General features: G+C 38.2%; 2 protein-coding genes across 3 annotated transcripts in view; one reads left to right on the forward strand and one right to left on the reverse strand.

The window, feature by feature from the left end:
- Positions 1–2,910: 2,910 nt before the first annotated feature.
- On the reverse strand, positions 2,911–15,076 carry LOC108711335. Of its 2 annotated transcripts, none has more exons than XM_018252973.2 (5): positions 14,860–15,076; positions 10,034–10,137; positions 7,416–7,475; positions 6,340–6,475; positions 2,911–4,760 (listed from the first exon to the last, which is right to left on the reverse strand). In XM_018252973.2, the coding sequence occupies exons 2-5, from the start codon at positions 10,115–10,117 to the stop codon at positions 3,544–3,546; spliced, it is 1,497 nt and encodes a 498-aa protein (XP_018108462.1). In that variant the 5' UTR covers positions 10,118–10,137; positions 14,860–15,076; the 3' UTR covers positions 2,911–3,543. The 2 variants fall into 2 exon arrangements, with proteins under 2 accessions (XP_018108462.1, XP_041442656.1); XM_041586722.1 differs by lacking the exon at positions 14,860–15,076 and adding an exon at positions 10,253–11,204.
- man2c1.L (mannosidase, alpha, class 2C, member 1 L homeolog) overlaps positions 14,965–15,136 on the forward strand; it is a 32,033-nt gene continuing 31,861 nt past the window's right edge. The window contains exon 1 of the mRNA XM_018250882.2: positions 14,965–14,989. The gene's annotated coding sequence lies outside the window, so the exon portion shown is untranslated. The remainder of the gene's footprint in view (positions 14,990–15,136) is intronic.

Consider the following 15,136-nt stretch of genomic DNA (forward strand, 5'->3'; position numbering starts at 1 on the left):
GGTGGTGGCAGTCACTGCTCACAACCACCAAGCTTTAATTTTATTTTTAGTTGGAACAATAATTAATTTAGTTTCTATAATCTATAAATCTGATACAGAGTTTTAATCCAATGCAGCTAATCAAAGAATTGAGTTAAAGGGAAACTGTCGCCAAAATTCATTTTTTTTTGTTTTAAATTAAAATATCCATACCTGTCTTATCTAAAAATCTCAGCTGTCAATCATATTTTTATTTTTGGCATGGGCATCAGGTCCTCCTTTCTGGCACATTCATTATACTTTGGGATGATGGAAAGCTTGTCTTCATAACAGTTTTCACAAAATGGCACCTGCCTGTGTGCTCTAATTGATGGAAACAAGATTTTAAAAATGTGTATGTGTGTGTATATATGTGTGTAAGTGTAGTGTAAGTAAAGTTTATTTCAATTAAAATTAAAGCATAGGATTTAGAATTATTTCTTAAAGAAGAATTCAACCGTAAAGTAAAAAAAACCCAACCCTACATAGACTCCCTCCTGCCCCCCAGCCTAGTTACCCCCCCCCCCCCGGAGTTCATGGCTGCCATGTTTGTCTCTTCGGGAAGTGTTGTATCTGGGCCTGAGCAGTTGGAGCAATTTTATGTTTTGCAACAACTGCGCTTGTGCCGAAAGTCACGGACATTGCCAAAGCACTGCTCTCATTCTGAAGATTACCGAAGAGCTGGAAAACGGCTGCCGTGAAATCCTCTGGACGGAATCTGCACCGAGGGGTGAGTAGCTAGGCTGGAGGGGAGGAGGGGGGTCTATGTAGGGTAGGGCTCTTTTTACTTTAGGGTTGAATTCTCCTTTAAGGTGACAGGAACCCTTTAATAGAATGTTAGTTAATAGTATGTACTAAGTATTATGCAATATTATAATATTATGTACTAAGTATTATGCATTATTAATTAATGCATTGCAGATTATTAATACAGTTTATTCTAGATCTCAGTCTCCTTACTTTCTTTTGGTTACAATAACAAGACACTCATAGAGCACAAAAACATCTGTATGTTATGTATCTAACCATTTCAAAAGCAATTGCCTCTAAGAGCAGTTATCAGAGAAATTTTACCATCATAGCATAGTATGGAGTCTCCCATTCTTAGCCAGATTGGGGTGGAGAATTTCTAAAAGACAAGAATTGCTCTCAAAGCGCAAATGTTGCCTACACTGTCTTAAAAACCTTTTGAATGGTGCATAGTTACATTATATGGCCAAAAGTATCTGGAATACTTAATACAAAGTTGGTTCTCAATTTTGCAGCTATAACAGCCGTTACTGTTTTGGGAAGGCTTTGCACTAGGTATTGGAACATTGTTGGTGAAATTTGCTTCCATTCAGCTACAAGATCGTGTTCTCCTGGCATCTACCATACCCAGACTTTTCTGTCATACTGCCAGATGGTGAAATTACATTTTTCATTCCAGATGTTTCCACTGCTCTAGAGTCCAAAGGCTTTACACGACTCCAATGCTTGGCATTGCATATTGTTAGGTTTTTATGCTTCTGATCAGCCATAAAAACCGCAAGACTAAAAGATGGAGTGTTGTAATATTTTGACAAAAGAAAAAGTAGAACCCTGATTCTATGTTTCTCATGGGGGGAGGCATAAAAATGGTGTAAATTGTGAGTATTAAAAAAATGCTGCTTAACTGTATGGCACCATGTCAATTCCAGGAAAACTTAAAAAATTGGCTAAAATCAGGGTTCTACTGTATTTTGGGGATCATATTCACTTTAATCCAAGAGTAAAAACAATCATGGAGTGCTATAAATACATTGTTTATTTTATACAAATTGTTGTGACATAGAATAAATTACACAGCTTTATAAGGATGGCCCCAGTATAAAAGGTCTACTAGGCATATGGCTAAATTACAAGCAAAACTAAATGTACTTAAAGGGAATGTAAAGGCGAAAAAAAAAATCCCATTTTTACTTTAATGAAAAAGAAACCTATCACCAATATACTTTAATTAAAAAATAACTACCGTACCTCTTTTTTTAAGAAACCTGACTGTATGCAGTGAAATTCCCCCTTCATTTACTTTCTCTCGTTGCTGTCGATAGTAAACTTCAGATGGCCCCTAACTGCTCTGCAGGGAAAGAATCATACATTCAAACAGCAGGGGGAGCCCCCCCACCTTACTTCCCAGAAAGCAACCAGCTTTGATTGTTTCCCTGTAGAGCAGCCAGCGGCTATGTAGATATTCATATCTGCAGCAGTCAGAGCAAGTAAATGAAGGGGGAATTTCACTGTATAGAGTCAGGTTTCTTATAAAAACGGTACAGATTTATTATTGGGGATAGGTTTCTTTTTCAGTTAATAAAGAAAAATTTGTATTTTATTTTTGCCTTTACATCCTCTGTTTCCAGCTCCAGCTGCAGGGACAAAGACCATGGAGCCAGATTTAAACAGATAAACTGGGATTCTATTTGGAGGATTATTTGGCTGCAGCCACTGGGTTTTGAGAGTTGGAGAAAGTTTGTATTAAACAATACAAACTATAAAATCCACATTAGATTACATGACAACACAGGACCCAGTGCAGTCTGTCTATTCTGATTATTAATCTGTCTTGCTGTAACAGCTTCTGGCAGATATTATTTGACTTGTGCTGTTTTGATACTTTGACGACCCTTAAGATTAACTCAGACCACACTGAGCATGTGCGTGGTCTTGGTCTTGCAAAGATGTATAACAAAGTGGCCAACTTTGAAAGCATAAATCATTTCTTTTATTAGGCTTCTGGTGCAATAAGTTTATGTTTAGTATACAAAATACAGCATCTCTAGCGTTATTCTATTTTAAACTTTAGTTCCCATTTAAATATGAATGATAAAAAAATATCAGACACTTTGTTTTCAATTTGTATGAACTTACTAGCAATAAGGATTGTATGTTTATTGAATAAAAGATTTCAATCATTGGTGCCAAAAATATATTGGGTAATTTGACAACTGCCTTGCTACTATAAGGCCTGGGTAAAAGGAATGGAAAACTGGGACTAGAGCAGTTTGCTTAGATTTAATTTAGTTTTACCGACCACATGGTTCGCAACTATTAATGCCAATATCTCTATAGCCTGAATACTTATTGTAAACACATGATTTAAAAAAAAAAAAAAAATTGTCGAGTAAAGTGGACACCCATACAGCTTTCAGGAGTTTGAAATACAACTACCAACCCACTGACAGTTGTACAGTAGTTTATCAATGCATTATGCTTAAAACAGGGCTTTCCAAATTGCTGGCCTTGAAGTCTAATAAATGGTGGCAAAACATTATGTACAATAACTGACTCTTACATAGTCTAATAATTCATTATTGCAATACAAGTTTTATGAAAACCCACATCTGCTGGCAGCATCACCACACAGCTGGTTCATGAATTCATAGTAACATACTATATATATGTGTATATATATATATATATAAATATAAATAAAACACAGCAGTTAATCTTTCTGCTTTTAAATCCAATATTCACTTAAGTGCTACAATGCAGAAAGCAAAATCTGTTTCATCCATGATCAGAATTCGAATCCCAGCCACCGGTCCTAGGAATCCGCAGCAGAGCATTTAATGTGTCTTTTATTTTCTTTAGAACCACTGGTGTCATTTTATATGCTGATGAAGTTTCATTAAGTATGACACGTTTTAGGTTTTTAGGCAATGCATGTTTACCTCGAGAACCATCAAAATTGGTATTGTGCGTCCAAGTTTTATACAGTGAATAGGGTACGTGATGCTGAAATAGTAGTTGGGCAAATCTGTGGGGCTGACCACGGCTTTGCATCTTAAAATTGTTCAATATACCTGTTGTCATTGCAGCCAAAGGAATATCTGGTAGTGGATCTCCAACAGTATCAGGGCTGCGAAGACTCTCATAGTTTGTTTGGTTCTGCTCTGACACTTTGGAAACAATAATAAAGGCTGGACACTTTACAGAGGGCATATTAACAGAAGATGTTTTAGGCAAATTTGTTTGTTGTGGTTTTTTATGCAAAGCCTTTGGAACTTCAGAAGTGTTGATATCTGGTTCTGTCTCCCCAACTGGATTTGAGATGTTGATAGTGGTCTGCTCTTTTTTGTGGCATTGTGACATTTTTAAAAGATTGGGCAGGACAGGTGGCTTTTCAGCCAGATCATCTATGGACATTGCATTAACCACACTACTTGCTGATGTTGACAGAGGAGGAGGGGGGCTCTGTGATATTTCCCTGGTAGAATTTAACTTGCCTGTGCTATCATATTGTATTTGTAAATGTTCCGATATTTCTAAATGATTTGCAAACATTGGGCTATTAGCAGGTATGGAACTTTGTTTGGTATGGCAAATCAGTCCACCAAAGCTTTGTGAATGTGACAAAGGTTCACATGAGGATCGTGGGGATGGACTTTGTTCAGCCGGATATACAAGATCCTGGTGCACATCTAAAAGCACATTCTCTGTTTTAATAGGCCTTGGGGCATTTACTTCATCTTCTTTGAGAGAGTAACTTCCATGGCACTGTTCGGCAGAGACGGTTTTCTTTGTATTAAACTCCTTAAGAATATGGGCTATGTTCCTATCCATCTTTGCCACCCTTCTTCCAAGCCTGGCAATGCTGTGCATCAGCTGGGTAAATTGTTCTGAAGATGGCAATTGCAGGCGGGTTTTCTTATTAATGCTCGCTCTGCTCTGTGGTGTCAAAAGAGTCAATCTGGGTAGACCACCGCTCATATCTGTTTTGTTATCTGAAAAACACATTCAGTAATTACTAACATAAATATGAAAAAAAAATAATTTTACGATACATACGACATGTATTATATTCTATATAAAAAAAAGTGCAACAGGATTCAAATTTGAGATGCAAACTTTATTTGCTCTTGATGAAAAAAGTTTTTTTCATTGCTCCTCCTCGCATCTTCTCACTGGCGTTTTTTACAAAGAAAAAATATGCAAACTCAAATCTGCTAAAATGAATTGAGCCCAATAGGCACATCATTATTTGAATGAAAAACGTTGTCAATTTGTTGAAGAGCAGTCAAGCATTCTCAAATTGGTTTACTATTAGTGACTAACACTAACCAAGCCCTAAAATGTTAAAAAAATAATTTCTTAGACACTATTATCAAGAAAGCTCAAGTAAAAAAATATAAATCCAGAGAATGAAAAAAAATGCAAGGAAAGCTCTGCAGAACGAAAAAAGAAACTATGAGAAATATTGGGAAATATTGTTGAATTCATCTCCCCATAATATTAATTTCCCTGTTTACCCCCCTGTCTGACACAAGCTCATTCAGCTGTATTTATAAAAAAAAAAGAAAAAAAAAGCTGTCTTAAACACGGTCTGAACTTCCAGACATAAATATAGATATACATTATATTACTTTGACGAATAGGAATGACCGATTTTGACCCATTAGGTTTTGGCAAAAATTCGACATCGCCGATGTCCATTAAAGTCTATGGCCGTCAAAAAAATTGTCGCGTGGCAAACTTTTTTTGATGCGTCTTTTTTTTTGGACGCAAAATGGCATACAAGTCTATGGGCGTCATTTTTGCGACAAAACAAAGTGAAAAAATTCGCCCATCCCTATTGACGAACCATTTCCCAACAATCCTTGTGTTTACAGTGTAAAGCAACCCCCCCCACCTAATTCCACTGTAAAATTAAGAATTCTGCTTTAAAGACATAATGGGTGGTTCACAGAGTCTCTGGAAAGCATATGAACTTTTAGTCCCAGAATTCATCACTTTACAATGAAACAATGTTAGGGAGACGCTGCATCTCAGTCTTAAAGTGTTTTGGAACTAGTCCCAGCGCACATAGACAATCATGGTTTCAATCTGTGATTTTTAAAAAAAATATATTTATTTATAGTAGTACAGATAATGTTTATGCACATTTTCTGCATAAGCCCAACTGAATGAGCTAATTCGAAAAAAATAGGGGTATACTTTGTCTTGAAAGCTATGACCATACTAAAGAGAAGGGTAGTTTTAAAAAGATATATTTTCTTTTTTTAGTTATTCTCTATAGCTTCTCACCATCGAAACACTTCACTAAGATGCTGTTGCACAAATATTTATGGTTTTGCTGGAAAAAACTGCTAGACATAGATATAAACCATTAAAATCAACTGAAAACCATGTTTACACCATCATTGATTTATATAAAAAACAGAAAAAATGTAGGACACGCTTCCCCATAAAGTAGAACCACTTTTGCATTAAAAACACAGATGGCTGCTGTGGAATAGACGTCTAATGTGTTTTTCGGGAACACCCCTTAATCATAGGCTTGAATGAAAGTAACCAAATTGCTACCTGAAAAGATGCCAAAAGTATCACATTCCTTTTCTTCTGAAATCATTTGTTTCTGATAAATGTCCTTATGTTCTTCTAAGTACTCCCACTCATCCTTGGAGAAGTAGACTGCAACATCATCAAACTTAACAGGCACCTGGGAAATAAAAGCAAACAGGCAATGAAACTGGACCTACATATTCTACAGAGAATTTAAAGATTAATGATGATCATACAAGCATGAGTCTAATTTGGCTATCAATGTGGCCTAAAACAAGCTAATATCATTTTACTTCTCAGGCTAAGAAATGGCTTACCCTAGAGAAATGCCATCTGCTGCAAATTGCAATGAAAGTCCATAAGGGACTATTGGCCACCAATTTGGTAAGCAATGACTACATCCATTTATGGACAAATTAAGATTAGTTTTTCTTTAGCAGTCTCTTTTAGTCACTCTTTTTTCAAGATCCTAGAACACACTGCAAAATTGCTAGTTAAAAATGCAAGTTAAGTGGTAAAAATGCAGGTAAATATCATTCCTTAGGGATATTGCAGTATGTTTTTATATGCAGTATCCAGTATTGTATTACAGATTTTTTCAGACTTACATATTGGTTAGCAAATTTCATGGTTAGATGGTGAAAGACAAGGCCATCAGGAGGATGGCATTATGCACATCCAATCGGCAAATTGAGTTATGAAGCAGGTAACAAATAGCGTTACCTTTCCATAGGGCTGCTTTTGAACATAAATTGTTTATAATCAGAAAAACATTTGGACACAAGTGGTCTCAGGAGGTTCATCCTAGTAACGTAACTATGTGATGCAGGGCCTGGGTGCAGGCAGTGCAGCTGGGCCTCCCACCCCCACCCCCATCCCAAGGCTATTTCCGCGGTGGTTTCGCTTGGATGCAATCCCCGGTGGGCCCTGAGAGGGTCCTGCCCCTGGTGCAGTCGCATCCCCAGTAGTTCCACCACTATTTATGCCTTTGGCCAAATATTTAAATATATGATAAAAAGTAATTCTAAATTAAAATGCAAGATGTTTGTCCGTGTGGGAGGACCTGAGTGATTAAATGGTCACTTTATGTTACTCACCTCTCCTGTCCTTGAATGACTAAAGTTAGGATGGGAATTCTTCTTCTCAATAATATATTCCTGCAAAATTAGATAGACATTACACATTAGGCTAAACAGTAAGGAGCAGACTCTGCAGCTGCTATAGTTGCCAACAAGTTTTTTTATTTAAAAAGATGCTATACCATACATTTATGCTGTCATAAATGTATGGTATTTGACTCTACAACTTATGATAATCCATAACGAGTTGCCCTTTCTAAGGTGAAGGCAGAAAATACTTGTCCTGTGTGTGCAGTGGCAGGCAGTCACAATCATTCCTGTCTCTACACAAAAAATAGGTGTGGGATGCAGGATGGATTGGACTTTACCCTGCCAGCATTTTTTTTTTTACTGGCGTACAAAATGCCACATGTGCCATATGCCTTAAGCTTGATACATAAACATATTCATATTACATTAATCAGTGGGGTTAATTTACTAACCTAGGTACTTATTGCACAAGTGCAATTATCAGCATCAAACAATCAGCAATTAGTTTTGTTCAGACTAGTTCGAAAATGAAAGCAAACAACTAATTGGTTGTTATGGGCAACCAAACCTGTGCAATTTACCAACTATGTTAGCTGCGTGTTCTAACAATGTACAGTAATTATACACATTTTATGTTTTCCAAAAAAAATCCAGAAAAATATAAAATCAGGGACATGTAATATACATAATATAGAGGTGGGACCACAAAAAACATGTATAAAATGAGGGAAAACTTAAAATCAGGGGATATAAAATTGAGGTCTAAGTGTAATAACGTACAGGTTAGCAATATATAGTCATGAATAAACCATTGAAGGTTTCCCCCCACTGGAGGCACAGGTTAATAAAGCCTGCACTACAGTTGGGGAAACAATAATTTTTTAAAAAAAATCTCCCAAGTGCAAAGCCACCTGCATAAGGAGGGAGCTCTTAGTGCAGGCGGCCATGCTGTGACAATAAGCAGAATGTGACAGCTCCAGATCATTATGTGTACACCGTCTTCCATTGTGGGTAGCTGTGCTCACAGGGGGCATTAATTAGCAGTTTCGTTTCGGTGATGTTACCAATACCTCAGTTCCCATTTGTCTAGTTTCCCGCCAAATCTTTGTATATATGGCATTCTTACTAACAATTAGACACTTTGAGAAAGGCCTCGGAGGAGGCTGAAACGCTAGACGTGCTTTCTACAATAAAACCTTTTTATTTAATATATATATAAAATGTTTTCATTTTATATATATATATATATATATATATATATATATATATATATATATATATATATATATATATAAAATGAAAACATGAAGACCGACTGAAAAGTTGCTAAGTGAAGGACACTTAAAGGGGAAGGAAACCTAGTCGGCACAAAAACCCTCCCCCCCCCCCGTGTGTTGCCCACCCTTCCTCCTCCCCCCTGGCCTACCTGTCCCGCTGGGCAAATGCCCCTAACTTGTTACTTACCCTTCTGCGCAGGTCCAGTCCAGGGAGTTCACAGACGACATCTTCTTCCACGCGATCTTCTTCCTGCTTTGACCGGCGCATGCGCAGTAGGAGCATTTCGCCGGTACGATCTACTGCACATGCGCCAAAAGTCACGAAGTGAAATCGGAAAACTTTGTGACTGTTGGCGCATGCGCAGTAGATCCGTACCGGTGAAATGCTCCTACTGCGCATGCGCCAAAACGCCGGTCAAAGCAGGAAGAAGATCGCGTGGAAGAAGATGTCGTCTGTGAACTCCCTGGACTGGACCTGCGCAGAAGGGTTAGTAACAAGTTAGGGACATTTGCCCAGCGGGAAGGGTAGGCCAGGGGGGAGGAGGGAGGGTGGACAACACAAGGGAGGGGGGGGGGAAGGTTTTTGCGCCGACTAGGTTTCCTTCCCCTTTAATACTAAAAGGAACCTAAAGGTGAACTACCCTTTTAAGCACTACTCTTGCACTTTTGATTACTTTTGAATATACTCACAACTGACATGGCAGACTTTCTCCCTGTAAGTTAAAAGTTAAAGTACATCAGTTGGGTACCAATGACTAATTTTCATTAATTCCACATTTTTTTCCAAACAATAAAACCGCCCAATCCTCCAGTTTCGACCACTTTGGCAGAGTCTCATCATGGTTGCAGAATGACAAGGATACTTTTTTTTTTTTTTATCGGTAACCTTTTTTTTATTGTTTTGTTGATGTAAGAAATAGTTAAGTAAACATAGGTTTCCAGGTCGAGATATAATAGAGGTCCGCAGGAATAATTAAGAGTGCGTATTACAGTGTACGTAAATATATACATGTATTACAACAATTAGAAATTGGTACAGATTACATTGTTGTTACAACGCTAGATCCAATCATGGTTTCCAGATATGTTTAGTTTTGGTACCCCTGGACTTTGGTGTAAACTTACTAAGAGGTATTGCTTTATTAGATGCCAGTATCCCTATAATATACTTTACTAGCATTTTTGCACTGATTATTAAAGCCAGAATATTTCCATGCAGAAAAAAAATATTTTAGTGTTTCAGACACAAACAAGCACTTGAAGGGTGAGCTCACTAACCCATTTCTGTCAGATCTACAGAAATAAAGTATGCATAAATGAGATCCTCACCTCTCCAGTCAGCATATAGATGATGTCTAAAGCATGATTTACAATCATCTTATTCTTCTGTTTATCTGGTTTCATCTTGTCCATGTTTGGCTTTACCCAGATGACTGAAAACAGGATATAAAGAGCATATTAGCATATATGATTAAGTACAACCAGGAAAATGTATACATGTGTTAGAGCCTTGCTGGGGTCAGGGTTACTCGCAAAAAAGCAGGCAACCTGTGGGTTGCGGGTAGGACTTGCAGATGCAGTGCCGGTCTATTGGTCTCATATTGCAAGTTTTACTCCTTTTTTCCCCTGCCCACTTCTGATGTCACTTCCAGTGTGCAGCACAGCACTTCCGAACGTCATATTATATATTAAGTGGAACAAGAAGACAAATGTCTCTGAACAGTTTTCACTATGTTCTGTTGAAAAACCAAATTTCCTTTTTATAATGGGCACAGAGGGAGGGAGTATGTCTACTTTGCTTTGAAGGGCTTGAATAATGATTCTGATTTATCTTGTCACTATGAACAACTTTCTATTAAGATGCCCTAATTACTTAGACTTTAAGCTCTTTGGGGCAGGGGCCTCCTTCCTATTGTGTCATACCATATAGCACTTACTCTCTGTGTATATACGTATATGTATATATATTGTATTGAAAAACCATAGCTGTAGAAGAACGAACATACATCCCGACTTATTTAATATCATAATCTATTCCTTACCCAATATCAGAATTCAAACACAAATGCTACCAGATTGCTGAAATTGCAAATTGGATAGCTGCTGAATAGAAAGCCAAATAACTCAAACCCCACAAATAATGAATTAAAGCCAGTTGCAAATTCTCTCCAAATTTCACTTTCTTCATCATACTAAAAGTTAATTTAAAGGTAAACAACCCCTTTAATGCAAGCTCTACCTATTATTGTTTCATAATACATTGCCTAGCCAGATATAGGAGTACAACTGTCAGCCCTGATAACACTGCATAGCATAGTTTTTCTGGAAAGAAATACCGGCCTTCCTTTATATTTATATTTTTTCCCTATTAATAACATTGGCTCTAGTTATGCCTTGTATTATTATAACATCTAATGCTTACTCTATCACAGGGGTCCCCAACCTTTTTTATTAGTGACCCACATTTAAATGTAAAAAGAGTTGGGGAGCAACACCAGCATGAAAAAGTCCCTTGGAGTCCCAAATAAAGGCTATGATTGGCTATTTTGCAGCACCTATGTGAACTGGCAGTCTACAAGAGGCTCTACTTGGCACTATACTTAGTTTTAATGCAATTAAAACTTGCTTTTAAGCCAGGAATTCAAAAATAAGCACCTGCTTTGAGGACCCTGAAAGCAACATCCAATGGGTTTGAGAGCAACATGTTGCTCACGAGCTACTGGTTGGGGATCATTGCTCAAACAGTGCCATAAAGCATTACCGCCTTGAAGGCAAGTTTAGTTGCATACCATGTGTTTTGCCAAAAAGAAACTCCTGTAGGCTGCCAAGTCCACACATAGGCTTCCAGTACCACAGCCTATATTTGGCACCCCCAAATGTATGATATGTATGCTAGTACAAAACAAAATTTGATGATTTTAAAGGGGAACTATTGCAAAAATGAAAATTTAATATAAGCTTCCTCATACTGAAATAAGAAACTTTCTAAATACAAATAAAAATTCTGCATTGTTTCTGAAATAATCAAGTTTATCTTCACTATCCCTCTCTCAGCATCTGTTTCTCTTCATTCTCTCTTCATGCAGCATTTGGGTGTCAGATGAACAATCTAATATATCTTTCCTAGCAGATGTATTAAAGCTCACTCAAATAACTGATTCCAGCACAAACAAAATAACTGCCTTTTGCACAAATCCTGCATGTAGAGAGACATGGCGTCTGGTGAATTTAATAGAGTGAGCTCTGATACATCTAGGCAAAAGGAGCCCTCCTATAAGATAAATTGGATCATTCATCGGACACCCAACGCATGAATAACCAGAGAATGAAAACAAACAGATGCTGAGAGAGGGAGACAACAATACAGTATTTTTAATTTTTTTATTTTTAGAAAGTTTCTTATTTTAGTAAGTGAATATTAATTTCCGTGATAACTCCCCTTTAAACAGACTACAAAATAATACAGTTTTTTTTTTTTTTAAAGATTTGACTTTTCCTGGGTGATAGGGTGTGCGAGCCTAAACATTTCTGCAAGCATGACGTCCTAGACAAAAACTTTAAAACAAATACTTTTGCAGAGCTGATTTCACAGCACAGCAAACGTTCCATGTCATAATACATTGCCTTGCCTGGCATAATAGTAAACTATTTTAGTCTGGACTGACTTTTAACATATCATAATCAGTGGCGGAACTACCAGGGGTGCAAAGGGTGCGGGTGCACCATGGCCCACGCCCCTGCACCCCTTGTGGGGCCCGCCACCCATGTATCAGGAAATATCTAATGTTAATCTGGGGTGGCGCGCAGCACGACTTTTCTGGTGGCGCGCTGGGTGACGACACTTGTGGCGCACTGTGTCCGATCGGGCCCCACACTCATGCTAATGGGGACAATGGAGCTGCAAAGAAGGCAGCGCGTCCTGTATCAGAAAATGTCTAACTGTTAATCTGCGGTGTTGCGCAGAATGATTTTGCTGGTGGCGCGCTGGGTGACGTCGCTTGTGGTGCGCTGTGTCCAATGGGGCCCCGTGCTCATACTAATGGGGACAATGGAGCTGCAAAGAAGCGCGTCTGCATCTCTCCACCGCCTCTTCCCCTCCTTGGATTAATTACAGCACAACCTGCTTGAGCTTAATGCTTGCAAAGGAAACCCACGATTGTTAAGGCTGACTTCACCTTCCCATTGAACTGAAGATGGTATGCACTGCTACCATATTTGTACCCCCCATGTCAGCTGAGTAAATAGAGGGTAAACGTAACACATGCAATGTAGGTCACAAGGGTGTAACCTCATGGTATCTCAGGTATTTTCCGAAAAATATAATTATTAACACAGTGTCTGTAGGAAAGTGTAGAGAGAGAGAGAGAGAGATCTGTTCTATGTATGTGTGTGCATTTAATAGTAGATGTACTTGTGTGTTTATAGGTATTGTCATAGTATGCATGTGTGTTCCCTTAGCCTTTGTTAGAATAAAATGTTGGAATAAAATGGCCTTGCTCTTGCATCTATAAGCTTAATTATGTACATAGTAGACTAGTAGTAGTGCCAGCACTGCCAGGGGCTTCTCATGGGGGAGCTGTCTTGGAGGAAATCCTATGAACAACCAATCAATTATCCCTTATAATACATGAGTGATACTCAGAGTTCCCTGTATAACTCAACCTGTAGCCTTGTGCCTTTATATGGTCACAGAACCCCTCAGTGACTTCTAATATCCTTTTCATTTACAGTGGGGGGTACATTATCCCTTATAATACATGAGTGATACTCAGAGTTCCCTGTATAACTCAACCTGTAGCCTTGTGCCTTTATATGGTCACAGAACCCCTCAGTGACTTCTAATATCCTTATCATTTACAGTGGGGGGTACATTATCCCTTATAATACATGAGTGATACTCAGAGTTCCCTGTATAACTCAACCTGTAGCATTGTGCCTTTATATGGTCACAGAACCCCTCAGTGACTTCTAATATCCTTATCATTTACAGTGGGGGGTACATTATCCCTTATAATACATGAGTGATACTCAGAGTTCCCTGTATAACTCAACCTGTAGCCTTGTGCCTTTATATGGTCACAGAACCCCTCAGTGACTTCTAATATCCTTATCATTTACAGTGGGGGGTACATTATCCCTTATAATACATGAGTGATACTCAGAGTTCCCTGTATAACTCAGCCTGCAGCTTTGTGCCTTTATATGGTCACAGAACCCCTCATTGACTTCTAATATCCTTATCATTTACAGTAGGGGGTACATTATCCCTTATATCGTTATAATACAGTGAAACCTCAATTTAACATGTCCTTTTTACATGTAACTTTTAAGTTAACTTTTAGTATGTTATATAATGGTCAATTCTAAGCAACTTTTCAATAGGTTTTCATTATTTCTTTTGTTATTGTTTTTGATTTTTTTTCCTTCCTCTTCTACATCTTTCCAGCTTTCAAATGGGGGACACTGACCCATCTAAAAAACAAAGGTTCTGTAAGGCAGGCATCTCCTATTCATATTCCAGTCTCTTCTTCAAATACAGTGCATGCTTACTAGGGGAATTTGGACTGCTGAAATTCCAAACTGGAGAGCTGCTGAATAAAAAGCAAAATAGCTCAAAAACAACAAATAATAGAAAATGAAAACCAATTGCAAATTGACTCAGACTATCCCTCTCTACATCATACTAAAAGTCAACTCAAAGGTGAACAACTCTTTTAGGGGGGCCCAGTTGTAAATTTCTGTACCAGGGCCCTTAGGGGTCTAGTTACGCCACTGATCATAATCCATTTCTTAGCCAGGCTTAGCATTACAGTACCCAATGCATTGTGTACATCTTGTGATGGCATAATAGTAACCAGGGATACGAATAAAAGAGAGAGGCCAGTGGTTGTCTCCTGCACTCATACACTAAACGTGTATAATGAGAACAACTAAGTAACGTATAGTCCGCTAATAAAGATAATAGAGAATGAGAACGTGATCAGCCACTCAGTACATTCATATACCATTCCCAGCAAAGTTTCAAAACAGCCATTAGTGTCGCTAAATCTATATAGTTCGTATGTGACTCCGGAATGCACTTCCTATACAATAACCCGATAACTGTCCTGTCCAGCAATAATCCTGCTGTATTTATACAACTCAGCAGCCCCTACCTTCCACAGCCTCGTTCGGATATACACGAACACACACCCGGAAGTCTTTCCTGATTGCGTATTCCGTGCCACGTGACTATTTCCCCAACCAATTCGTAGCTGAAACTCGCTGTTTCAAAAGCAGCCAGAGGTGGGTTATAAATAATGCGCCTCCCCAAATCAAAAATAATTTTTGTTTATTTGTATAATTCCAAAAAGTTTTTCAGACATCGCTTCGCAAAGGATAGGAACTAGAGTGCTTGGGGGGAAAAGATATACTGTGATTGGCTGATACCTA

This window comes from Xenopus laevis, chromosome 3L (assembly GCF_017654675.1).
Source record: "Xenopus laevis strain J_2021 chromosome 3L, Xenopus_laevis_v10.1, whole genome shotgun sequence".
Taxonomy (NCBI): domain Eukaryota; kingdom Metazoa; phylum Chordata; class Amphibia; order Anura; family Pipidae; genus Xenopus; species Xenopus laevis.